Source organism: Ruditapes philippinarum, unplaced genomic scaffold, assembly GCF_026571515.1.
Source record: "Ruditapes philippinarum isolate M1 unplaced genomic scaffold, ASM2657151v2 ctg7876_1_1_1_1, whole genome shotgun sequence".
NCBI lineage: Eukaryota > Metazoa > Mollusca > Bivalvia > Venerida > Veneridae > Ruditapes > Ruditapes philippinarum.
This window is the reverse complement of record NW_026861709.1, coordinates 38,223-64,510: the sequence shown is the minus strand read 5'-3', so window position 1 is coordinate 64,510 and position 26,288 is coordinate 38,223. Positions and strand designations below refer to the sequence as shown.

General features: G+C 33.3%; 1 protein-coding gene across 6 annotated transcripts in view; it reads right to left on the bottom strand.

Moving 5' to 3' along the window:
* LOC132716565 (sodium- and chloride-dependent glycine transporter 2-like) overlaps positions 1-26,288 on the bottom strand; it is a 55,195-nt gene that overhangs the window by 11,571 nt on the left and 17,336 nt on the right. For 2 of the 6 annotated variants that reach the window (XM_060699866.1, XM_060699867.1), the window contains 4 exons: positions 5,915-6,046; positions 1,536-1,878; positions 711-843; positions 134-268 (listed from right to left, as the gene is read on the bottom strand). In XM_060699866.1, coding sequence (XP_060555849.1) covers positions 134-268; positions 711-843; positions 1,536-1,878; positions 5,915-6,046 — 743 coding nt within the window. Of the gene's footprint in view, positions 1-133; positions 269-710; positions 844-1,535; positions 1,879-5,914; positions 6,047-8,261; positions 8,760-13,760; positions 14,007-22,828; positions 23,075-23,137; positions 23,161-26,288 lie in introns of those variants that run through there. The other 4 variants (XM_060699868.1, XM_060699865.1, XM_060699864.1 and 1 more) reach the window with 4 other exon arrangements.

The following is a 26,288-nucleotide window of genomic DNA, read 5'->3' as shown; positions in this document are numbered from 1 at the left end:
TTTAACAATATTTTACTTTTAAACACATTTTTAAATTTTCATGAAAATTAACATGAAACTGGAGGCGTGCTGCTCTAAAGCGCAAATATATATAATCTATCCTGAAAACAATAACAAATTTCGACCAAGTTACCCTAGCTTTCAGTATTTTGTCGAATTCGGGATAGAAGAAATAGTAGATACCATCCGCTGAACCTGGCAACATCAGAGACCGGATAAATATAGCAACTGTCATTATAAAGGGTACCGTAGCCGTCACATAAATGACCTGAAATAAATAGAAACGTCCCATGTTTTATCACAATTAAATTGTCACATACATGTAGTTCATTTGATAATATTTTGTTATCAAACATATTCTGCATTTGCAATGAGAAATCAGATAGTTAAAAATAATTTCTTGTAAAAATGCAGCGTGACAGATTTCTTAAAAGAAGAGCGATGGTGTCTGCCATCTGATTTGACTGGTTTCCTTTGTTTTCCAGCACTGAAATAATAGCACGATTTTCGCGTCATCTCATTTGGAAAAAGACTGGTAGTCACTAGTAACCATGTAATCTCACAGTGGTCTCACATTGGAAATGAATTAGTTTCCATCCATGCTTTTTACGATTAAATCTCTTGATTCATATAGTAGTAGATGCGTATTGTTTTTATATGCATGAAGGGTCAATGGCCTAGTGGCCAAGCGTGGGAAAATAGCTACCTACTTTTTCAATAGATTTGATACTTTTCCAGCTACCTAGAAGAATCACAAGTCGGAACAGGAACATGTACAGGAAATATCGCAAAATCACGGGCGAGAAATCAGAAACACCTGACGACAGCTGTAGAACTTGGTACCTGCAGTTAATTTACACGAAAACCAATTACATTTCAATTAAAAGTGATCTTTCATTTACATAAAATAATCAAACTGTAAAGATGAAAAAGACAAATTTATACATTCTGTATGGTACAAGCATAAGCAGACGACCATCCGGGGTTGATATAAAATGACTGTGTTCAATAAAAGTGTCATACCATGATAACATTTTTTTTTCTGCTGTAATTATAGATACTATTACTTTTTAATTATAACAATAATAATGGTAAAAAATAATAACTTACTGTAGGATCTAAATGACAAAGGCATTAGAAACGGACAAACATGTATATTAAATTCAGTAATCGTCACTTATTGTATAAATGGCCTTTAGGTAATAAACCTTTGCTCTTGTGTAGAGCTAATAATTTTGTTAGATTTTAGGTAAATGTAGTGTAGCTGTGTAAAGGTGTTTTCATTAGCTAGAGCTACAAAGAATCAGTAACTCACGTGTTTCTGGAATATGTCTCATGGCCGCAGTAGTCAAAATATTTTGCTAATGGAATGATACGCATGTTTTAAATAAGCAAAACGGGGGAAAAGTACAAATACCGCTCTTCGAGGACATTTATTATCATTTAGACCCACATTTTGAGGACATTGTTAGAATAAATGAGAGCAGAATTTAATTGACAAGGCGAGAGAAAGAGAGACGGATAAAAACACTTACTGCCAAAATTCCTCAGCAGCCGACATCGGTGTCCCTGAAATACTTGTAGCAACTACTGAAACATTTGTAGTCACGTTTGTATAAGCTGTTGAAACATCTGTACTGTTACTATAAATACTTATATTGGAGAAGGTTGTCGACAACGATGTGTCTGATCCATTCGTCTCGGTGTTTACCAAAGCCGTATTGTCCTTACAAAATGGCGTATTCCATTCGTTGTTACAATGACTCCAGGGTATAGGCTCTCGGACGGCAAATACGATGAACTCAATAATCCAGCAACGGAAAATACTTGAGCCAATCATGTACAGTCCGTATGCTACGCTCACCGCCACACCAACACCTGTGTACACACAAAAATTCAAATTGGATAATTATAAAGTATATACCCGAATCAAATTTAATAACTTTAATAAAATTTTTAAGATAAACTTAAAGGTAAAAACTGCAAACACATTAATCGAATAATTTATCTGCTCTTCAACTGACTGGTTGAGGAATGAACCACGTGCTCCGTCTTTAAATTATAGAGGTGAATATCTGCCAAAAGTATATGTTTCTTGGTGACAAGTTTATATCACAATTTTACTTATACATGTATGTTGCAGGTCTCGACACTAACTTTTTCAGCAGGTGGTATGCCGGACCACTGGATCCAAAATTTAGGTGGTCCTTTCTGAACAAAGGTGGTCCATCTTTTTTTTACTCATTTGTTTTTTAAGGAAACTCCAGATTTAGAAGAACTACACTTAAAATTGGTGACAGAGACATATTTATTATTAGATTTATAACAACTGAAGAAAACATGTATAATTTCTATCTCAATTTTAGATCAGATAGTAAGTCATTGTAATCCTATTTAGTATTTATTATCTCAGTGAAAAATACATGACAGTACTCATACTTCGGTTAAGTGACTTCTTCCGCAACTCAAGTTAATGAATAGTGAAACCATTTGTGTATGACTAATTTCCTTACTGTTATTCAAATACTCATTGGTGTTTCCTGGTACATCTGATAAGAATAATTATTGCTTTTTATATATTAACATTTTTAATTAAACTATTAAGTTATTATTTTCTTGTCTTTGAAACAATGAAATATTATTGATAAACAGAAAAATTCCTTCATTATAATTGAGCTTATCTTCCTCACAGATTTATTATACATGCTTGTTTGTTGAAATTTATTTATTTTTGACAAAGTATTTATAACCTTTTAAAGTACTTTAAATAAGAAAAAATGGATCTCTGATTGTTTAAAAAAGTAGCCAAAGATTACTAGATATTTATTTTTTCCTTTGCCTTTGTTTGCACCATTATTCATGTGTTTATCGGATATCCCAGAGTGATACAATGTTATAAATTCAATGCAATACAAGAGACATTTGAATGAATTTTATACTTTAATTATTAAAATAATTTTCTACTTTTTTAACTACACTGTTAGCGAGTTAATAAAAGGTTATGGATGTCTTAAGATCTTTTTGAACTTATGAGATGAATGAACATATACCTGTTCATCGGAGAAATGGTTTAAAACGACAATTATAGAACACGTTTTTCGACCAAATAACCATTCTCCTAGATGAGCCCTGCACCATTTAGAAAATTCAAGTGGTCTAACGGACCAGTTGCCTGTAAAATTAGGTGGTCCTTGAAAAAATCAGGTGGTCTCGGACCAATGGACCACCGCTAATGTCGAGGCCTGTGTTGATTGTAATCTTATTCATACATATTATATTTTCTTTTATCTATGTATATTGATATACATATAAGAATGCAAAATTTCAAATGCAGGCATGTCAATATAAGGAATAGTAATGAAGATTGTTACTGCAAAAATTGTATCATTGCTTTTGATTTAAGTCTTGTGCAAAATGACAATTGTGTATTAAGAGGATTTTTTTTCGTTTAAGTGAAATATGGAATATATTTATACGAAACATGATAAAATGCCACATATTTTCACGAGCCGGGACCGGATAGTTCAGTCGGTACAGCCGCGATACGGTTTTCCGAGGGGGCCAGGTTCGAGTCCGGTTAGGCTGCACATTTCTCTCACCCTGTGACTTATAAACTTGATAGATCCTTACTTTGACCTTTGATTTGAATAACAATAAATTTACCCAGAAACATTGACATGTGCTCTTTTGTTAACAAATATGTTATGGTGAAATTCTTATTTTATCCACTAATCTGGGATCCATGCATAACGAACACGGCTTATTTTATTTTACTCTAAAGTCTATAGTAGTTATGATGGCGCGCGTAACGATATAATTTCGTGTTTAGTCTTTCATGCATAAAGTTCTTGTTCTTAAGTCCGTTCTTTATATAGTATTTATTTTAATATTTATTTGTATGTGTTTTTCACTAAACTTCGTGCCTTTGTTCCGTTTAATGGTACTTTTATATGTAGTTGTTGTGAAGGATTTTGTTACTCTGTTGTCTATCAGTGTTTATTATTCCATATTACCGGTATTTTATTTTATTGTCTATTTGTTATTTGCTGTTATTTTACCCATTTGCATTTTCCGCGAGTTCTTCTCATTTGTCGTGAATTGTTTGCTAGTTTTAGTGCCAATGTTTTCATTCAGCACCTTGCTATTTGTCCTGTGAGAAGATGTTGGACATTCCGTAACGTCTCTTTTATCTGTCTTTGTGTGGATTAGCGAGTATCTGTTCGATACCAACCTCTTGATTTGTACAAGTTTTTTTCTGTGTGTATTGCTTGTATATATTGTTATGTCTCTTATTTTCTCTTCCATTGTTGGACGTAGTCATTCTTTGTTTTCTGTTTTAGTTTACAGTAATTCGTTGTTGTCTGGTAACACTTTCCGCCTACCAATTAAGTCTTTTTTGTTTTTTGTAGCGTAGTTTGTGCTGTTATGTATGTTAGGACTGTTATACATGTATGTTCTTTCAAGTTCTTTACTCCGTTACGTCTTTGTATGTTTGCTGTGTGTATTTGTTAACATGTTCCGTAGCTTTTTTGTATGTTCCGTTTATTCCTTTTCTGTATGTATTTTTTAACATATTCCTTTAATTCTTCGATATCGGTCTGCTGTGTTATCGGTCCTTGTTTCACTTCTGTTATCGGCCCTAGTTGCCTGTTCACTTTCCATTCCCTTGTATTGCCGATGTCCCTGTGTCTGGTTCCATTAAGTCCCATTACTTTGTTCCGTTTCTTGCCATGCAAGTATATGTTTTTATTTTCCGTTTCCATCCGTTTTTGTAGAACGTTTGCTGTCTGTTGTGTCATGTCTCTTCTTCTTTTCCGTTCGTTGTTTTGAATTGAATTCTGGTCAGTTGAGTCTGTATCTGTTTGCTTTTGACCGATTCGTCTCTATTTGTATGTTTTGTCAGTCTCTAGAATTCCATATGTTCTGGTTTTGTCAGTCTTGTAGTCATTTCATTCTTTTACTGAAGTAGCGGGGGATCGAACTCACGACCCCTTGATTGGTAGGCTGATAGTGTTACCACTGCACCATAGCGCCCGCTCTGAATAATAGCTGTTTTTGAAAAACCTATATACACTATTACTTCAATGGCGAACAATAAAAATGTATTGCAATTAAATTTTAACACCTCTATTTAGGTAGCCAACCCACGTGACATTTTACGTCGAGGAGAAAATTTCTCGATTTAAGAAATATCTGTATAGATGACTTTGTTTACTTTAAGACACCTTGGAAATTTAGTTGGGGGTACAGATAATCCGAAAGTATATCAGATGGTGTAATAACCTTCTTGTAGAATTTTTAATAAAACTGAGACTGAATTCCGAAATTTTCAAGAGCTGCTATGGTAATGCAAGCACACGTATCAATTTCAGACATTCAATGCAAATAAACGGGTTAATTTGCATAACAAAATGTTTTAAGTTCCATTTGAAGCTTTTCATTGAATCCAATTTGATGATAAAAGAAAATGATATGATCGTTTACACTGCAATATAGATTAAAAAAATGTGCAATGAAGCAATATCATGTATTCGCAATTTGCAATGTTTTAATTTTATTTAATAAGGAGCAATGTGCAATAATATAGGAGTATACACACAGTTTGAAATATTCACAGTACAGTAAGCAAATCAATGAATAAGAATACAATCAACATACATGGATTTGTAACATTCAGATATAAACATGTCATCAAGATACATATAATTATGACGAACATTCCTCGTCATATTTTAGTCACGGTCGTTTTAACATTAAATTTTATATATTTTAGCACTAGCAAACATTCTGCATTGTCAAGCGATGTCACAAAGACCATCATATACATATGCATACAAGCCTTTGTGTCGGATGGGGGTAAACTTTATTCAAACTTGCACATACATTAATTTAGTGTATTAACAATATTGCTCACCTCTGAATAAAGGACTTATGTCCCAAAGTTGATATGCTCCCCTCCCAGAAAATTTTGAGATCGAGTATTCCAAGAAATACATCGGAATTCCGCAGACGACAATCATAATGACAAATGGTATTAGGAAAGCTCCTGAAAATATAAAACGTAGTAATACATAATCATTTAAAGTGTCCCTTCTAAACAGAATTTGGTTATATAGGTAAAACCAGCCCGGAAATGTTCAGATTAGTGGTTGTCTGGTTGGTTGAGTTTTGGCTTGTCCGACTGATTATTCTTTTGATTAGTGCAGTGCATTGGTTGGTTGGTTGGATTGATGCATGGATGGATGCATGCATGGATGAATGCAGGCATGGATGGATGCTTTGTGAGTGGTTAGCTGGCTGGCTGTCCCTTTTCTTCATATTTTAAATACATATAAATAAGTTGTACTGTAGGAATCTGGAAACAAAGTGATCCCTTTGGAAGCATTAATCACAGCAAAATTACAAGAGAATTGCAGACTCGGTTTGTTTGAGTCTGTACATGAGGGATAATGAATAAGTGCAACATCCCTTACGCCCCTTAGCACCGGCTCGACCGGTACTCACTGCTCAACACTTAATAGTGCTGGCACCAATGATCCCGAGGGACCAGAAAAGTATAACAACACTTAAATAAATTGCTTCAAATAAATTTAAAACGTACACTTTTACTACAAAGTATATGAATGAGCCTAATAAAGACCAATACAATCTCACAATATTAGGAGTTCTTTATGCACATAAGCACTAAGCTTTCCTCAATGGCGGAGCAATCACATTTTGTATATTTATTTCACTTCATTATCTTCAAAGTCTTTTAATTCGTATGTATAAATTTTTTAATGTATGTTACTAGTATGCTTCCATTACCTATTATTATTTCAATGGAAGCTCCTTTCTTGCAAGCGGCTTATTTAACAAGAATGACAAAGAATGTTGGCACGTAAAGTCGTCATGGAAACATTATGTCTGTTAGTATTTGTCACAGGTTCATTATGCACATGGCACCGCTTCAACACACTTTCCGACATAAATGTATTACAAAGTCATAAATAACCGTTCCTATAATTAACCATCACAACAAACATTATTATAATTTGCATACTGACAAAGTTGAGTGGCAGTTCAATTTGTAATGAAGAACTAATACATGAAGTAGTAAGACTTCAATTAAACTAAAGGGCAATAATCACATTTTCTGCACACGTGTTTAATGATGACTTGTTTGCTGAAAGTAAAACGTTATCAAGAAAATATGTCATATGATGTGCGCTTTGACAACTAATCTGCGATTCCCCCCACCTAAATTTACTCCTGTTCGTCCTCATTTTGCTTCCAGTAAACCTTTGTCTGTAAACAATCAACGGATAACAAACTAACTTAATACACCGGTTAACTTTATTGAACCTAACTGTCCTCAGACTCCTGAAAAGTTGTTATCATTTTTCATTTAAAATTCGATACTTTTTTGACATTAGAACATCAAAGCATGTGATAAAATACCGCACCACAGAACCGGCGTCAATGACAACATTTATGGGTCGTTTCACTCGTTTCCTTTTTCTCAAACAGAAACCTGAGAACACCATTCAGTGAGTATGCTCCAGGAAAGTAGTTCTATTTAGTTTAAATAATTACTACGCATACATGTATTATGTTTAATATCTAAAATGCTCAATTTAAAACTGTTATATTTAAGGAACATTAAAGGAATACTTGCGTACAAAAAGAAATCAACCATCATTTGTAACATTAATTTTTGGAGATGAGATGACAATAATAAGATGTTCTTATACACGACCTTTCATTATCCGTAACATTTATCGTTATCATTATCGCCTTTCCCTCTTGTCGTCTCGTCGCTAACGAAACGCACCAAACGGCGTGTTGTCGCACTGCCGTCTTGTCGCTAGCGAAGCACGCCAAACGGCGCGTTGTCGTGCGGCGCGTTGTCGCCTGTCGCAAATCCTTTGATTTGAGCCGAGCGACAATGTGACATCGCGACAACACGCCGCATGACAACGCATCGTTTGGCGTGCATCGTTAGTGACAGGACGACAGACGAAAGTCCGACAACGCGCCGTTTGGCGCTTTGTCGTGCTGTCGTTAGCGACCACACGACGCACAAAAGTGTTCCAAATCAGCCACAATACGAAAGTCTTATTACTACACTTTTCAGACATTTATCATTGATTTAAAAGGAAAAAAGCAAATATTTTACGCAATGAGGTGAGCTGACCATAAAGTGACATTTAGGCTGTCCATCTGAAGTTCAGTACTTTGAATTTGTCAAAAACATTATATCTATAAGAAGTAAACAATACCTCCGCCGTTCCTTTTGAGCAAGAATGGAAATCTCCAAATATCCGACATTCCAAGAGAATATCCGAGTAATGTCAAATAAGTGCTAAATGTAGACGAAAATTTATTTTCTGAATTTACCGCCATTTTTTTCCTTTCATCCTCCGGAGATGAAAACGTATCTTCTGGCATGTTTGTTTTTTCTTTAAGAGTCATTTGAATATATTTGATTTGTTATCTCATATAGCCAACCTTATTTAAGGCGACACTCGCGTATTCAATTGACAAAATTTATACAAAACATTATAAAATATAGCTCTAGAAATATTTCTAACATTTCCAATCTGACCACAACGAGTATTATTATTATATACAGCTCATTAATATAGGTTTAGTAGGACATACCTTATAAAAAGAAACAGATAAAAGTCACGACCTTTGTAAAAAATAGTAAAATTATACAATTGTCTCCCTAACTCGTTCATTTACATGAGTTATTCGGTCACTGATGATTCCGCAATCTGTCTGTATGACACCTGTCCACGCAGTTATTCACTTTTTATTGCTAAAGATGAACGTTTTATTTAATAATTTGTTTGTAAGAAAAAAAAAGATGAAAAAATAACTCACGGCGATAGAATTGCGTACACATCGCTTAAATTAATAAATTAATATCGAAATCTGTAAAATCTCACTGATCATAGTATAAAGTAATTACAATAATTAATAACAATGATGTTCAACAGTAAGATGTTGCGGAAAATTCGGATGCACTTTCTATATACGATGCTACGCATTAACAGGTATACACATTAACACGCATCATAATTTAGGATCACGCTTCAATAAGCTAAAAACTATCTCATTTCACAATAGTTAACTGAAAATTCACAATTGACAAATTGTATTTATTGACAAAATTTACACGACTTTAAAGCATAACCCCACCACCCCCGTCCCCCCGCCCCTCCCCCCTCCCCCAAAAAAGAGGTATACCATCCGGATTTAGATATGTGATCATTTTAATTGGTAAAACCATCACATCTTTATTTTTTTACCCTAGAAATATTAATAAAACTGCAAATTTATTTTAATTCAAAAAAATTAAACAGAAAATTATAATCTGACCAGACAAATACAAAGTAAAAAAATATACTGTAAACTAATTAAAAAAAAAACAACTTTGCCCTGAGTAGGGTTTGAACACACGCCCCATGGAAAATTTTGTTTTTTCACTGAAATTGAATACTTTTGAGAAAGGCAGATGTGCATAAGACATTTAGTACCTTAAAAATATATTATCATACAAACGATAGATGTAACTATTGTCGATTCGCGTTTCTGTTTGTACCTTTTTGCACTAAATATATTTATGTCAGTTTTGTAGTAGAACAAAAATACTTACCTGTCAAAGAATAACTGATAGCGCGTTACAATGGTTACAAGCTTTGCGTATTATACGTTCTCTTTTTGACATTAATTGCAAAGATTTCGCTGAAATGTTACAAACAAACTCATGCGCAGATCCCGAGGTTTTACTATTTTGTCAGAAAATATAACATCGAGTTTCGGATATTGAGTTAGTATATATTTAGAAATTTCCCCTTAAATGATAAATGATTTTGTCCAGTATCAATGAGATGGACAAGTCTTTTTAAAGTATTTAGCATATTCAGGGATAAAGAAAGACTTAACTATGAAGTGTGTATACTTGCATGGGGCTATGAAACGTATTTTTACACGTAGTATTACGTCAAGCATGACGTCAATAAACAAAATGACGTATGGTGAATTACTTCTCCGTTGAAATTAGTTTTACAATTAGCAATAGATTGATTTCAATAAAAATATTAGAATTATAGATATACTTTTCTTACATTACATTAATAATTATATAATATTTCATAAGCTTTTTAAGTACACGTTGTCTCTCATGCATATTGTTAAATCTGATTAAATCACGCACCTGAACCCGATCAAAATCTATTTCATAAATACGCAGAATATCAAAGCTTTGTTATTTTATGAGATTCATCTGCTTTCTTTTTCACCATCTGTTTAAAGCATTCAGGTCATGATTGTTTTTTCTATGGGGTCATATATTTTACAAATTCTAGATAATCAAGGAAGAAAAAGTGGAGAAGTATATCTTCATCTCAACATGGTGCCCAGGTAGGATATGATAAATAAAACGATGATTTGTTTGGCATTCAAGCAAATACTAGGCTACTGATGACAGTGCGCTTAAGAACGTACATTCTAGGAGAAACATTAATTTTTGGAATGCTTAGGAAGTGCACGTGTTTTGTCTCACTGAAATTGTCCCAATACACAAATTGGTTGACTTGAGTACCTTTCGTACCACTCCAATGCACTTAATTTAGACATTTTTCTAGGTGAAAATTTTGCTGTTTTATTAAAGGATCAAAGATAAATAATTAATGACCTATAGATTCAATTGTTGCTTTATTTTGGCCATCAATTTGTTAAGAGTGAAACAAATGACTGACTGACTGACTGACTGACGGACGGACGGACGGACTGATAGTTGGATTGATGGATCGACGGATTATTTACAAGCTGATCATTGGCCTATTGATTGATTAATTAATTAATAATTTGCTTATTAATGGCTTAATTGATTGCATTTAAGTGATTTGCTACATGGCTTGTTGTTTGCTTGATATATTATGTTATTGACATTGCTGATAAATAAGTTATGTACATTAGGTTTTTGATTAGTTAATTATGTTATTGTATGTTCAAAAGTTGATTGATTGATTGATTGATTGATTGATTGATTGTTGATTGATTATGTTAGTGATATGTTCAACGGCCGGTTGATAGATTAATTAATTAATTAATTATATTATTGATATGCTTATTGGCTTTTTATTGGTTAATTATGTTATTGAAAGGCTCAATGACTGATTGATTGATTGATTGAATATTTTATTGAAATGCTCATCGATTGACTGATTGATTGTTTGGTTAATTGATTGATTGTGTTTTTTGTATGCTCAATGGCTGCTTGATTGATTGATTGAATATGTTATTGAAATGCTCATCGATTGACTGATTGATTGATTGATTGGTTGGTTGGTTGATATATTGATTGACTGTGTTATCTGTATGCTCAATGGCTTATTGATTGATTAATAATGTCATCTCCTTGTTTATACAGCTCAAAATCATTTTTTATTCCTGTAAAGATTACTATTACCACGGAGTTTCTATGAACTTTCATATCCATATGTTTTGTACCGTAATATAATAATATATAATACTGCATGTGTTTAAAAGTTCAAACTGATGTTTAAAGTACCAGTTGGTTGAATTCTTTAAAGTACAAGGTTGTCATATTTTTATTAATAACGCAGACGCAGACACAAAAAGTCATGTTGCAGGTTATTGCGAAGAGATATTGAGTTGTACGGTATACTCTAAATATTCAATCTGAGAAAAAACACATTTGTATATTAATCAACATTAATTTATCAATATTTTGACATGCTATATGTGTCAATGTAAACGTTTGTAGTCTTATGTTATATAACCCAGACTGATATGTAAGTAATATATGGCAAACAACAGTTTATCAATGGGCATATAACCCGCAAAAATGTTTAACAGCGAACACATGATATTGTGCAAACGATTTTCTGAACCTAAATTAGATAAATATATATATGCTTATAAAGTATCCGTTGAATAAGCAAACTCTCCCCTCCCCATTGCTAATGCAGATTTGAAAAAAAATGTTTCACCCCCCGTATTATCTAGTACCACAAACATTTCAAGGTACCACAAAGCAGTTTTCGGGAGTCGGGGTATATCGAGTACACTTTCAAGGTAACCACCAAGGGGGGGGGCAGGGGGGCTGGGGGGCAACAAGTAGTACCCGAGAAGACAATAACCCCAAACAAACACATTATAAATTCATCTGTAAACTAAACAAGAGGGCCATGATGGCCCTAGATCGCTCACCTGACTTATCAAACTCATCCAAAACAATTACCTAGACAAGCATTCTGACCAAGTCTCATGACAGGTGAGTCAAAAATGTGACCACTACAGTATTAAAACAAGGATTATCCATATTTGAGCAGTGCGCCCTAGTTTTTTACCCTGGTGACACATATTCAAACTTGACCTAGAAATCATCAAAAACAAACTTTCAGACCAATTTCCAGGATACTTGGATCAAAACAGTAGCAACTAGAGTGTTAACAAGATTTATCTATTTTTAGCTCCGGTGACCTAGTTTCACATGCGATTTCGAACTTATCCAAGCAATTACCTAGACAAGCATCCTGACCAAGTTTGATGATAACTGAGTCGAAAATGTGACCACTAGAATGTTAACAAGGTTTTTTCCATATTTGGGCGGTGTGACCTAGTTTTTCATCCAACATGACCCATGTTCGATCTTGACTTAGAAATCATCAAAACAAACTTTCAGACCAATTAACAGAAAATTTGGATCACAACAGTAGCCACTAGAGTGTTAACAAGGTTTTTCTATTTTTAGCTCCGGTGACCTACTTTTTCGTCCGAGATGACCCATGTTCAAACTCATCCGAGCTGTCACCTAGACAAACATCTTGACAAAGTTTGATGATGACTGATGCAAAAATGTGACCACTAGAGTGTTAACAAGGTTTTTCTATTTCTAGCTCCGGTGACCTACTTTTTCATCCAAGATGACCCATGTTCAAACTCATCCGAGCTATCACCTAGACAAGCATCTTGACCAAGTTTGATGATGATTGATGCAAAAATGTGACCGCTAGAATGTTTACAAGGTTTTTCTATTTTTAGCTCAGGTGACCTACTTTTTCATCCGAGATGACCCATGTTCGAACTCATCTAAGCTATCAACTAGATAAGCATCCTGACCAAGTTTGATGACGATTGATGCAAAAATGTGACCGCTAGAGTCTTAACAAGGTTTTTCTATTTATAGCTCCGGTGACCTAGTTTTTCATCCGAGATGACCCATATTCGAACTCATCCGAGCTATTATCTAAACAAGCATCCTGACAAAGTTTGATGATGATTGGTTCAAAAATGTGACCACTAGAGTGTTCACAAGGTTTTTCTATTTTTAGCTCCTGTGACCTAGTTTTTCATCAGAGATGACCCATGTTCGAACTCATCCAAGCAATTGACTAGACAAGCAATCTGACCAAGTTTGATGAAGATTGGTTCAAAAATGTGACCACTAGAGTGTTCACAAGGTTTTTCTATTTATAGCTCCTGTGACCTAGTTTTTCATCCGAGATGAGCCATGTTCGAACTCATCCGAGCTTTCAACTAGATAAGCATCCTGACCAAGTTTGATGATGATTGAGGCAAAAATGCGACCGCTAGAGTGTTCACAAGCAATTGTGGACGTACGACGGACGACGGACGGACGGACGACGGACATTCACCGATCCTAAAAGCTCACCCTGAGCAAGCTCAGGTGAGCTAAAAACTAAAAAATATATTGTCAGGGGAAAATATGTATATATATCTACCTCCTCCATTTCTATAGAGTAGAAATGGAAATCTCCAGAAGTCTGCTATACCTATAGAATAGCCGAGTAATGTCAAGTATGTGCTACATGTAGAACTAAATTTATTGTCATTTTCTACAAGTTTCCTCACATTTTTATCTTTAGATGAATTCTCAAACTTTTCCGACATAGCAACCTTTGTTTCTATCATTTAATACAAAATATAGAATATATTATATTTAAAAGTCCGTTTTCTGTCACTAAGTCCACACACTACAGTTGCATTGCTAAAGAAGGTTTAATAACTACTTCAATAAATGTTTCACACACCTTTACACGGGCTTTACATATGTACATGTACTTTCTATGTCAGATGGCGAGGCTACGGGAGATCAGAAATCTCGTGCAATCTCGTGCTTTCCCTAACCTGACAGTAATTTATTTCAGATAATTAGTAGAACAAGAGACTGTCTTGAAAAAATGTACAAGAAAATAACATGAAATTCATTTCGCATACTGAAATGTGGCAGAGATATCGCTAGGTTTTCTTCTAGAATATTTACATAACCATGCTTTAACACAAACATCTCCCGTAAATTAACAGAAATATATGTATAAATAAGAGTTGGTAAAAAAAGAACTACCTAAAATAATATCAAAATATGATGCATGAATTAAACAAAACTTTGAAAATACACAAGAAAAAAATATATATCCGCGCCAAACACATCACGGGGAACGTAAGCATGCTTCCTGAAGGAGGTTTAAAGAGTTGTTTAAAAGAGGAAATAAAAGTAACAAAGATAAAATAAAATTAAAACCGGGGAGGTGAGGGGGGACAAGGGGTTTGGTAAAAAATCAGAAATTTGACAATGCCCTGTAGATGCTAAACTTTTTAAGAAAAAAAACAACATGTACACTGGTTGTAATTATTTCCTCTTAGTATATGGGATTCAAGTTTAATATTTTAAGTAAGGGAAAATATTTCAGATGCTAAAACGCCTTTCTCTATGTTCGGTCATGATTGTTAATAAGAGGTCATAGACAAAAACACTTAAATACCCTTTCTATACACATTTTAACAATTTAGACTAATAGAAGAACATGTTATGAAATGAAATTATTTTGGAAACATCTCTCATGTACATGACAGATAGAGTTAGATAATAAGAAATGCCTTGTAATTATTTAAAGAAAAACCTCTCAAGTACAACATAATGCATACATATATACCCTTATTAATGTACATTGTTTGATTAGCAAGTTGATTGTTTATCCGAAATTTTGTTTCAATGCCTCCATGCACAAGAAACCTACACAAAGAAAACTGAGAAGAAAAAAACCTGGATCATTGTTTACTCATTATTTATTTTCTCTTTTGTGATTATATCTGCGAGTTTTCATCAACTTTGACAGGTACGAAGATAACACAAGAAATAAATCAAATATCATAGGTACAATTTTACAGGATACCTGGACTGAATGAATGATGGTTTCACGGTACTACATTCGTTATTTGAATTGTTCTAGTAAGTGGGTCAGGACTAATTAATACACCGCCAATTTTCCCCAGACATAAACTCGATCAATACAATTAAAACTGACAGTAATAGCTAGATAATGAATAAAATATGTTAGATACAAAATATAAGAAGTGTCTACTGCTTATGAAATAACCTTATATCAAGATATTTTTATTAGTTATAAAGATTTTTGACTTGTTATATGACCCTATTTAAGCGATTGTCTTGAAATATAACCCGAGCCGCAAACAACCCTTTATATACGGCCACATGACCTGTCAGAAATATCTTTAACGAATTTATAATTCAGCAAACTTCCATTTTTTAGAGAAAAAAAGAGGTTTATTCATAAATTAACAGCAGTCGACTCGTGTATATAAAATTATATAATCATTAATTGACAGCAGTCGTATAAATAAAACTATATATATGTAAATTAAGCGTCACATTTATCCAATGAGAAATGACGTTACAAACGTGCACGTGCAGTATTATCAAAGACTCCTATCCTTGTTAGTATATTAAAGTATGCATCTGTATATCATATTTCACAGAACAATATGTGAAAAAGTAGATAGTAACGTCTTAGCAATGTGAGAGAGAAGCGATTAGTGAGTACTGTGCACTGTGTGAGTAGTGCGTGAGAAGTTTTCGGTAGGTTAAGTTCACTGTCTGAGAAGTAATCAATACGCTGTGTTCACTGTTTGTGAATAGTGATCAGTGAGTAATAATCATTGCGATGGTGGTGATTATTGAGTAATGACCACTTATTGAGCAGTGATCAGAAAGAAATGTTCATTATGTAAAATGTGATCATTGAGTATTGTACACAGTATTTGATTAGTTATCATTTAGAAAGGCCCATAATGAGAGAAGTGATCATTGAGTTATGTTCACAATGTGAGTTGTTATCATTGAGTAATATCCACTGTATTAGAGTAGTGATAATTGAGTAATGTTTCCTGTATTTGACTAGTTATCATTGAGTAATGTTCACTATGTGAGTAAAGGTCATTGAGTAATATTTACTGTATTTGAGTAGTTATCATTGAGTAATGTTCAGTATGTGAGTAATGATCATTGAGTAATGTTTCCTGTATTTGACAAGTTATCATTGAGTAATGTTCACTATGTCAATTATGAACATTAAGTAATGTTTACAGTATTTGAGAAGTTATCATTGAGTAATGTTTACTATATGAATAATGATCATTGAGTAATGTTTGCTGTATTTGACAAGTTATCATTGAGTAATGTTCACTATGTCAATTATGAACATTAAGTAATGTTTACAGTATTTGAGAAGTTATCATTGAGTAATGTTTACTATATGAATAATGATCATTGAGTAATGTTTGCTGTATTTGACAAGTTATCATTGAGTAATGTTCACTATGTCAATTATGAACATTAAGTAATGTTTACAGTATTTGAGAAGTTATCATTGAGTAATGTTCACTATGTGAGTTTTGATCATTGAGTAATGTTTCCTGTTCCAACAATGACCTTTACTCACATAGTGAACATTACTCAATGATAACTAGTCAAATACAGGAAACATTACTCAATTATCACTACTCTAATACAGTGGATATTACTCAATGATAACAACTCACATTGTGAACATAACTCAATGATCACTTCTCTCATTATGGGCCTTTCTAAATGATAACTAATGATGAACAAGTTATCATTTAGTAATGTTCACTAGTGAGTAATGATCATTGAGTAATGTTTACTGTATTTGAGAAGTTATCATTCAGTAATGCTCACTATGTGAGTAATTTTAAATGCGTTATGTTTACTGTATTTGACTATTAATTATCATTGCGTTATGTTCACTATGTGTGTAATGTTCATTGAGTTATATTCAATGTGTGAGTAGAGATCAGAGAGTAATGTTAAAGAAGTTTTCAGTAAGAATAGTTCACTGTTGGAGTAGTGTTCAGTAATATATGTTCACTGCGTGACAAGAGTTCATTCAATTCTTTATGACTATTTACAGTATACTTCAGCGCTTATCGAGAAGTATTTATTGTGTTAGTATAATTGACTCTGTGAGATTATTCGTATAGTAAGTAATGATCAGTAAGGGAGTATCTTATTGAGTATTGTGTACTGTGTGAGAAGTGTTCATAAAGAAATGTTTTGAGTAGTTATTTGTAATTACTGTACAAATTGATGAACATATGAGTAGAGTGCAGTGTATGATTAGTAAGTAGTAAGTCATGTTTTCAGTGAGTATTTCTCTTTTTTCGGGCAATATCTACTTTGCTAGTCTGAGTGCGTAGGTTTGACTGCAAGTAGTTTCACTAACTAACGGTGAGTCGTTTTATAGTGAGTTTTTTTTTTCAGTTTGCAAATTAAATTTAATGTGAGAGTAGTGCACAATGTGTGAGTAGTTATCAATGTGAGAGTGGTAATCAATGTGAGAAAAGTGATCAGTATGTGAATAGTGATCAGTGTGTGAGTACTTATCAGTATGTGAAAAGTGATCAATATGTGAGTAGTGATCAGCATGTGAATAGTCCACTTGTGCACCATTTTGAACATTGTTAAGGCGCGCAGTATTCAGGTCGCAAAAGGAGTCATTTAGACTGGTTTCCGCACGTGGGTTGCGCGCCATTCCACTTTTGCACATAACGCAAACAAATTAAAGGGTATATAAGCTTATATTTTTGTTGGGGTTCTTTGAGTTGAGTTGTTGTAGTTTATGTGTTTAATTGGCTTTTAGACTCTTGCAAGTGTATAATTATGATGCATAGTTTTATTTTCTTTTAATTGATTTAAATATCATGCTTTCACTTGGACTTAATCTATACAAGCATATTCTAAATGAAAGACATTTCCAGCGAAACCGTGTTTAAATAGATTTCTGGGTAATTTTCATTGAAAGGCCTCCCGTTACAATTTCAAACTGCTACATGTATGAAACTATGAAAAATACTTCAATACCGATGAAACTTGGCACAAATGTTAACTGGACCATAGCCTCTGTAACAGCATGCTCGATCTTATATTTCCTGTTACCATGGCAACGCAGGACGTCTCAAAATTGCCTAAAATCACTACTTTGCATTATATTTTTCCCCATCTAAACTGATTTCAAAGTGCTGCAACTTCTCAATGGATTGAGTAATTTGCTCTATCTCTTGCTTCGATGCCCTTTGATGCTTTGCATCAATGCTTTTCTTGTTATATCATGATATACCATTTGCCGCGAAATAGCAAAGGACATTTTGAAAGTAAAGTCAATGAATTGTTGTATTTTGACTTATTAACATATGGATTTTTATATTTCTTACCATGATAAGTTGTTGATATTTGTAGAAAATGAGTATTATTATAGGTAAAAAGAAAATGTACATGCTTCGATATATTTATCATCTTATGTTATTGACTACAATAGTGACGCAAACAGACACTGTTGCACTACAGTCATGTCACATTACATTTACAAGTCTTGTAAGTCTTGTTTGTATTCAATGGAATTACTTTCCTTACCAGTTAGGCATCAGTAAAAGCATTTTTTTTTAAATTAAATATCTGGCCCCTCTCTTATGGACACATCGTCGGATACCCACGATTGATAAACATATCATAACATGCAATCAACCGTGGGTAAAATGAATCGATTTGCGTCGATATACAGCAACAGGTGCGTAAAATATCTACCAATGACACCGCGATTAACAAATCTATATTCTTCAACAGCGGAGGTAAAAAACAATAAGAAACAAAATGGCAGCGCCCACGGTTATAAACTGTTGTACGTGTCTTGCTAAAATCAACGGCAAAAACTATCGCCAAATCAGTTCTTCTGCAAACAGAAAGGAAAACATCACACTTTAAAAGTAAATTATCTATACTTTCTTGCTGGAAATCGTTTAATTTTTCGATGTTGAACTTTAAACGTCGTCTATGGCTGTCGCAATATTGTCTGTAATACCGAACGTCGTACAGAACGAGCGTTTTGATTGGTTTTAATCGCCCCATGAAATCGTGAGGCAGCCAATGAAATAGCTGCCTTTGACACACTTCTAATCGACTGAATATCGGGCTGATAAATGTTAATGGTTCGGCCGTGGGTATCAACGATGTTATGGAAAGAACATGAATACGATAAGTATTATGATGCCAAAATTGATTTACAAAACATTCCGAAAAATGTACAAGAGTACTTAATCTGAATATAACATGACCTGTGCGTAGGAATGATTTGCTTAAGGCCCACCAAAAATAAATAAATAAATAAATAAAAATAATAAAAAGATAAAAACAAATATGAAAAAAATAAGGAGGTTTACCATCCAGAATTAGAAATGTGGTCATTTGAATTGGTAAATTCGTCATTTTTACACTCAGTATTTACACTAGAAATATTAATAAAACTGCAAATTTATCTAAATTCATAAAAATTGAAACAGAAAAAAACAACAAAATCTGACCAGACAAATACAAAGTGAAAATATATAAACTAATTACAAAAACAACTTTGCTTTCAGAACCCACGACTCCTGAAAAATTTGTTTTCCCACTGAAATTGAATGCTTTTCAGACAGGCGGTTCTACTTAAGGCATTTAATTCCTTATAATTTAGTCTTTAAAGAAAAGGAAACTTTTGTCATACAAACGATAAATGTAACTTTGTCGATTCGCGTTTCTGTCTTGTACCATTTTGCACTAAATATATTTATGTCAGTTTTGTAGTAGAATAAAACTTTCTACCTGTCAAAGAATAACTGATAGTGCGTTACAATGGTTACAAGCTTTGCGTTCTATACGTTCTCTTTTTTGACATAAATTGCAAAGATTTCTTTGTAATGTTACCAGCAAACTCATGCGCTGATCCCGAGGTTTGACTATTTTGTCATAAAATATAACACCCAGGTCCGGATATTGAGTCAGTACATATATCCATAATTTTCCCTGAAAGGATAAATAATTATGTCCAGATTGAATGAGGTGGACAAGTCCATTTAAAGTAATAAGCATATTAAGGGGTAAAGAAAGACTAAACGCCAAAGCTATGAAAGGTATTTTACACGTAGTATTACGTCACACGTGGCGTCAATAAACCAAATGACGTAATAGGGTGAATTACTTCTGCATTGAAATTAGTTTTACAATTAGCAATATATTCTTTTTAATAAACATATTAGAATAGAAAAATTGTTCTCACAATAATATATAGTATTTCCTAAGCTTTCTAATTAATCTCTCAGCCATATTATATTGCCTTCTGATTAAATAACGCATCTGAACCCGGCCGTGCAATAAACCATTATACCATTATGCACTCAGAATCAAAATCTATTTCATAAATACGCAGATTATCAACGCTTTGTTATATTATGAGATTCTGCTTTATTGTTCACCATCTGTTTAAATCATTCAGGTCATGATTGCTTTTTCTATGGGGTCATATATTTTACACATTCTAGATAATCAAGGTAGAAAAAGTGGAGAAGTATATCTTGATCTCATCATGGTGCCCAGGTAGGATATGATAAATACAACGATGGTTTGTTTGGCATTCAAGCAAATACTAGGCTACTGATGACAGTGCGCTTAAGAACATACATTCTAGGAGAAACATTAATTTTTGGAATGCTTAGGAAGTGCACGTGTTTTGTCTCACTGTTCTTGTCCCATTATACAAATTGGTTGACTTCAGTATCTTTGGTACCACTCCAATGCCTTTAATCTTGACATTTTTTCTAGGTGAAAAAAAATTAAACAGTTTTGCTGTCTTATTAAAGAATCAAAGATAAATAATTAATGATTTATTGATTCAATTGTTGCTTTATTTTGTCCATCGATTTGTCAAGAGTGAAAACAGTTGATTGACTGACGGACGGACGGACGGACGGATGGTTGGATTGATAGATTGACGGATTATTTACAAGCTGATCATTGGCATATAGATTAATAAAATAATTAATTAATGATTTGCTTATTGATGGCTTAATTGATTGTATTAGTGATTTGCTACTTGGCTTGTTGTTTGCTTGATATGTTATGTTATTGACATTGCTGATAAATAAGTTATGTACATTAGGTTTTTGATTAGTTAAATATGTTATTGTATGTTCAAAAGTTGATTGATTGATTGTTGATTGATTATGTTATTGATATGTTCAACGGCTGGTTGATATATTAATTAATTAATTATATTATTGATTTGCTTATTGGCTTTTTATTGGTTAATTATGTTATTGAAATGCTCAATGACTGATTGATTGATTGATTAATTGAATATGTTATTGAAATGCTCATCGATTGACTGATTGATTAATTGAATGATTGTGTTATTTGTATGCTTAATGGCTGCTTGATTGATTGATTGAAAATGTTATTGAAATGGTCATCGATTGACTGATTTATTGATTGATTGGTTAATTGAGTGATTGATTGATTGATTGTGTTATTTGTATGCTCAATGGCTGCTTGATTGATTAATAATGTCATCTCCTTGTTTATACAGCTCAAAATCATTTTTTATTCCTGTAAAGTAACATAGATAGAATAAAAGTCGTACATTGAACCCGACCGATACACCGTACAACTGTTCGGTGTTTTATCATTACCAATTACTATTACCAAGGAGTTTCTATGAACTTTCATATCCATATTTATGGTATCCTCATAATGATATAATACTGCATTTGTTTAAAAGTTCAATCTAATGTTTAAAGTACCAGTTGGCTGAATTCTTTAAAGTACAAGGTTGTCATATTTTTTATTAATAACGCAGACACAAAAAGTCATGATTGCATGTTATTTCGAAGTTTTGACTTGTACGGTATACTTTGAATATTCTATCTGAGAAAAAATACATTTGTATATTAATTAACATCAATTTATTAATATTTTGACATGCCATATGTGTCAATATAAACGTTTGTAAGCTTATTTTATATAACCCAGACTGATATGTAAGTAATATATGGCAAACAACAGTTTATAAAAGGTCACATAACCTGCCAAAGGTTTTGTTTAACAACTAACACATGATATTGTGCAAACGATTTTCTGTACCTAAATTAGATAAATATATATATGCTAATGAAGTATCCGTTAAACGTTAAATAAGCAAACTCTCCCCTCCCCATTGCTAACCATTGCCGGTCTGGCGTAAGTCCTAGGGTTGTAAAATTAGATTATATCTTTAAATATAATTTTGTTGTTTTTATTCCGATTCAATGCCTGTTTTTTACGATATTACGAGATTACAAAAATATAGGCACGATGCGCAAAATACTGAATTATAGCTAGAATTTGTGTTTATATTTGTTGAAAAAAATGTATGTACCACTATGCAGATTTGAAAAAAAAACTTTACCCCCCCCCTCCCGAATTGGGGTCTTTTATTTTAGTATGCCCTTGGTACCAAAAAACATAAAGCAGTTTTCGGCTGTCGTTGTAGATCGTGTACACTTTCAAGGTAACCAGGGGGGCCAACAAGTAGTACCCGAGACGACCATTACCCCAAACAGACGTACTATTATAAATTCAGCTGTAAACTAAAAAATATAATGTCAGGAAAAATATTTATATATCTACCTCCTCCATTTCTATAGAGTAGAAATGGAAATCTCCAGAAGTCTGCTATACCTATAGAATAGCCTAGTAATGTCAGATATGTGCTACATGTAGAACTAAATTTATTGTCATTTTCTACAAGTATCCTCACATTTTTATCTTTAGATGAATTATCAGATGTTTCCGACATAGCAGCTTTTGTTTCTATCATTTAATACAAAATATAGAATATATTATATTTAAAAGTCCGTTTTCTGTCACTTAGTCCACACACTACAGCTGCATTGCTATAGAAGGTTTAATAAGTACTTAAATAAATGTTTCACACACCTTTACACGAGCTTTACATGTGTACTGTCTATGTCAGATGGTGTGGCTACGAAGAGATCATAAATCTCGTGCAATCGCGTGCTTTCCCTAGCCTGACAGTAATTTATTTCAGATAATTAGTAGAACAAGAGACTGTCTTGAAAAAATGTACAAGCAAATAACATGAATTTCACTTCTCATACAGAAATGTGGCAGAGATATCACTCGTGTTTCTTCTAGAATATTTACATAACCATGCTTTCCTTTTTCTTATCTTATCTTAACATAAACATCTCCCGTAAATTAACAGAAATATATGTATATATAACAAAATTTATAAAATGAAAAAAACTCTCTAAAAATAATATTAAAATATGATTCGAATATTAAACAAACTTTGAAGATACACAAGAAAAAATATATATCCGCGACCAACTCATCACGGGGGACGTAAACATGAATGAAAAAAAAAATCGCAAAAAATCTTGCGTCAAAAATCGCAAGAAGGTTTAAAGAGTTGTTTAAAAGAGGACATAAAAGAAACAAAGATAAAATAAAATTAAAACCGGAGAGATGAGGGGGGACAAGGGGCTTGGAAAAAATCAGAAATTTGACAATGCCCTAAAGATGCTAAACTTTTTGAGGAAAAAACATGTACACTGATTGTAACTATTTCCTCTTAGTATATAAGATTCAAGTTTAATATATAGATTAGGGGAAAAAATTTAGGTGCTTATACTTTATATGGCACTTCACTTGAATTGAAAAGTTCAACCTCTCTTATTCCAAATTTCTCTCTTAGTCTTTGCAAAATTGTTTACTATGCGAATGGTAGAACATTTCTCATACACCCTTCCTGTGTTTTATTTAAGACCATCGATGGTCGACAGTCTCACATACCCCCAATATTTCTCACTATATATAATTATGTATGTTTGTTTGAAACTGTTTATACAGGATCATAGATGGTAGAAAATCTCTCAAAACCTCTCTCCGATAAGAAAAAACGCCTATCACGTTGTTCGGTCCAGATTGTTAATAAGAGGTCATAGACAAAAACACTTATAAGTTCCTGTTCCATTGAGACTAATAAGTACAATAAGTTATTGATGTGCACTTATTTTGAAAACACCTCTAATGTACATGAGAGACAGATAATGAGAAATGCCTTGTAATTATTTAAAAAAAAACTCTCAAGTACAACACAATGTATGCATATATACCCTAATTGATGTACAGATTTGATTGGCAAGTTGATTGTTTATCCGAACTTTTGTATCAATGACTCCATGCACAAGACATCTACACAAAGAAGAAAAAAAAAAAACAGATCATTGTTTACTCATTATTTATTTTCTCTTTTGTGATAATATCTGCGAGTTTTCATCAACTTTGACAGACAAGAAATAAATCAAATATCATAGGTACAATTTACAGGATACCTGGAGGTTTCACGGTACTACATTCGTTATTTGAATTGTTCTAGCAAGTGGGTCAGGACTAATTAATGGACCGCCAATTTTCCCCAGACATAAACTCGATCAATACAATTAAAACTGACAGTAATGCCAAGATAATGAATAAAATAGGTTAGAACCAAAATATAAAAAGTATCTACTACCTTTCTTATGCAATATCCTAAAAACAAAGATATTCTTTATAGTTATATAGATTTTTGACTTGTTATATGACCCTATTTAAACGATTGTCTTAAAATATAACCCCAGCCGCAAACAGCCCTTTATATACGGCCATATGACCTGTCAGGAATATCTTTAACGAATTTATAATTCAGCAAACTTCCATTACTTAGAGAAAAAAACAGAGCTTTCTTCATAAATTGACAGCAGTCGTGTAAATAAGTAATAGAAAGAGCACCGAAACACGAGGCTATCTGATTTGTACGAGGGGGCGTAGCCCCCGAGTATAAATCAGATTGCCGAGTGTTTTGGTGTTCTTTCTCTTTTGTATCATAGTCAAACATAAAAACACGTTCCCTGTTGTCACAATTTTAAACCCCGGGAAAAAGTAACCAATGATCGAGCATCTGAATATGATATTTCTGCCGCTTTCCCTTTCTCTGCCGTCAAAATATGTAAACCCCAGCAAAAATGAGCCAATCAACGGGCATGATCTGGAGTGCGGGTAACTGATACCTGCATTCCAGTTACCGCACTGTGCATGTATATGTATACGATTTAACTCTGACACTTTTTCAACAGAAAGGTCCCCAAACTATGATACAAAACTATTTATCGCATGGTTTGGAACTTTTCCTTTGTTCTTACTAACCCATTATACTCAGTACACTTCAATGAGAATTTGAAAACTGTATTGATACATAACAGTACAGTTTTTCATTGATTCATATAGGGAAAAAACTCGACTGTTATATATCGGTATAGGTTTTAGCTCGACTATTCGATAAGAATAAGTAGAGCTATTGTAGTCACCCGAGCGTCGGCGTCGGCGTCTGCTTCGGCGTAACCACTTATGTTAAAGTTTTTGTAATAGTTCAAATATTTTCAAAGTCCATTGACATATGGCTTTGAAACTTTTCACACTTGTTCACCATCATGACCCCAACCTGTAGACAGGAGGGGGTAACACTATCAAGCATTTTGACAGAATTGTGCCCCTTTTTCGACTAAGAATTTACGTTAAAGTTTTTGTAATAGTTCAAATATTTTCAAAGTCCATTGACATATGGCTTTGAAACTTTGCACACTTGTTCACCATCATGACCCCAACCTGTAGACAGGAGGAGGTAACTCTATCAAGCATTTTGACAGAATTGTGCCCCATTTTTCGACTTAGCATTTACGTTAAAGTTTTTGTAATAGTTCAAATATTTTCAAAGTCCATTGACATATGGCTTTGAAACTTTGCACACTTGTTCACCATCATGACCCCAACCTGTAGACAGGAGGAGGTAACTCTATCAAGCATTTTGACAGAATTATGCCCCTTTTTCGACTTAGAATTTACGTTAAAGTTTTTATAATAGTTCAAATATTTTCAAAGTCCTTTGACATATGGCTTTGAAACTTTGCACACTTGTTCACCATCATGACCCCAACCTGTAAACAGGAGGAGGTAACTGTATCAAGCATTTTTTTTACTATCAAGCACTAAGAATAGTCGAGCGTTGCTGTCCTACCGACAGCTCTTG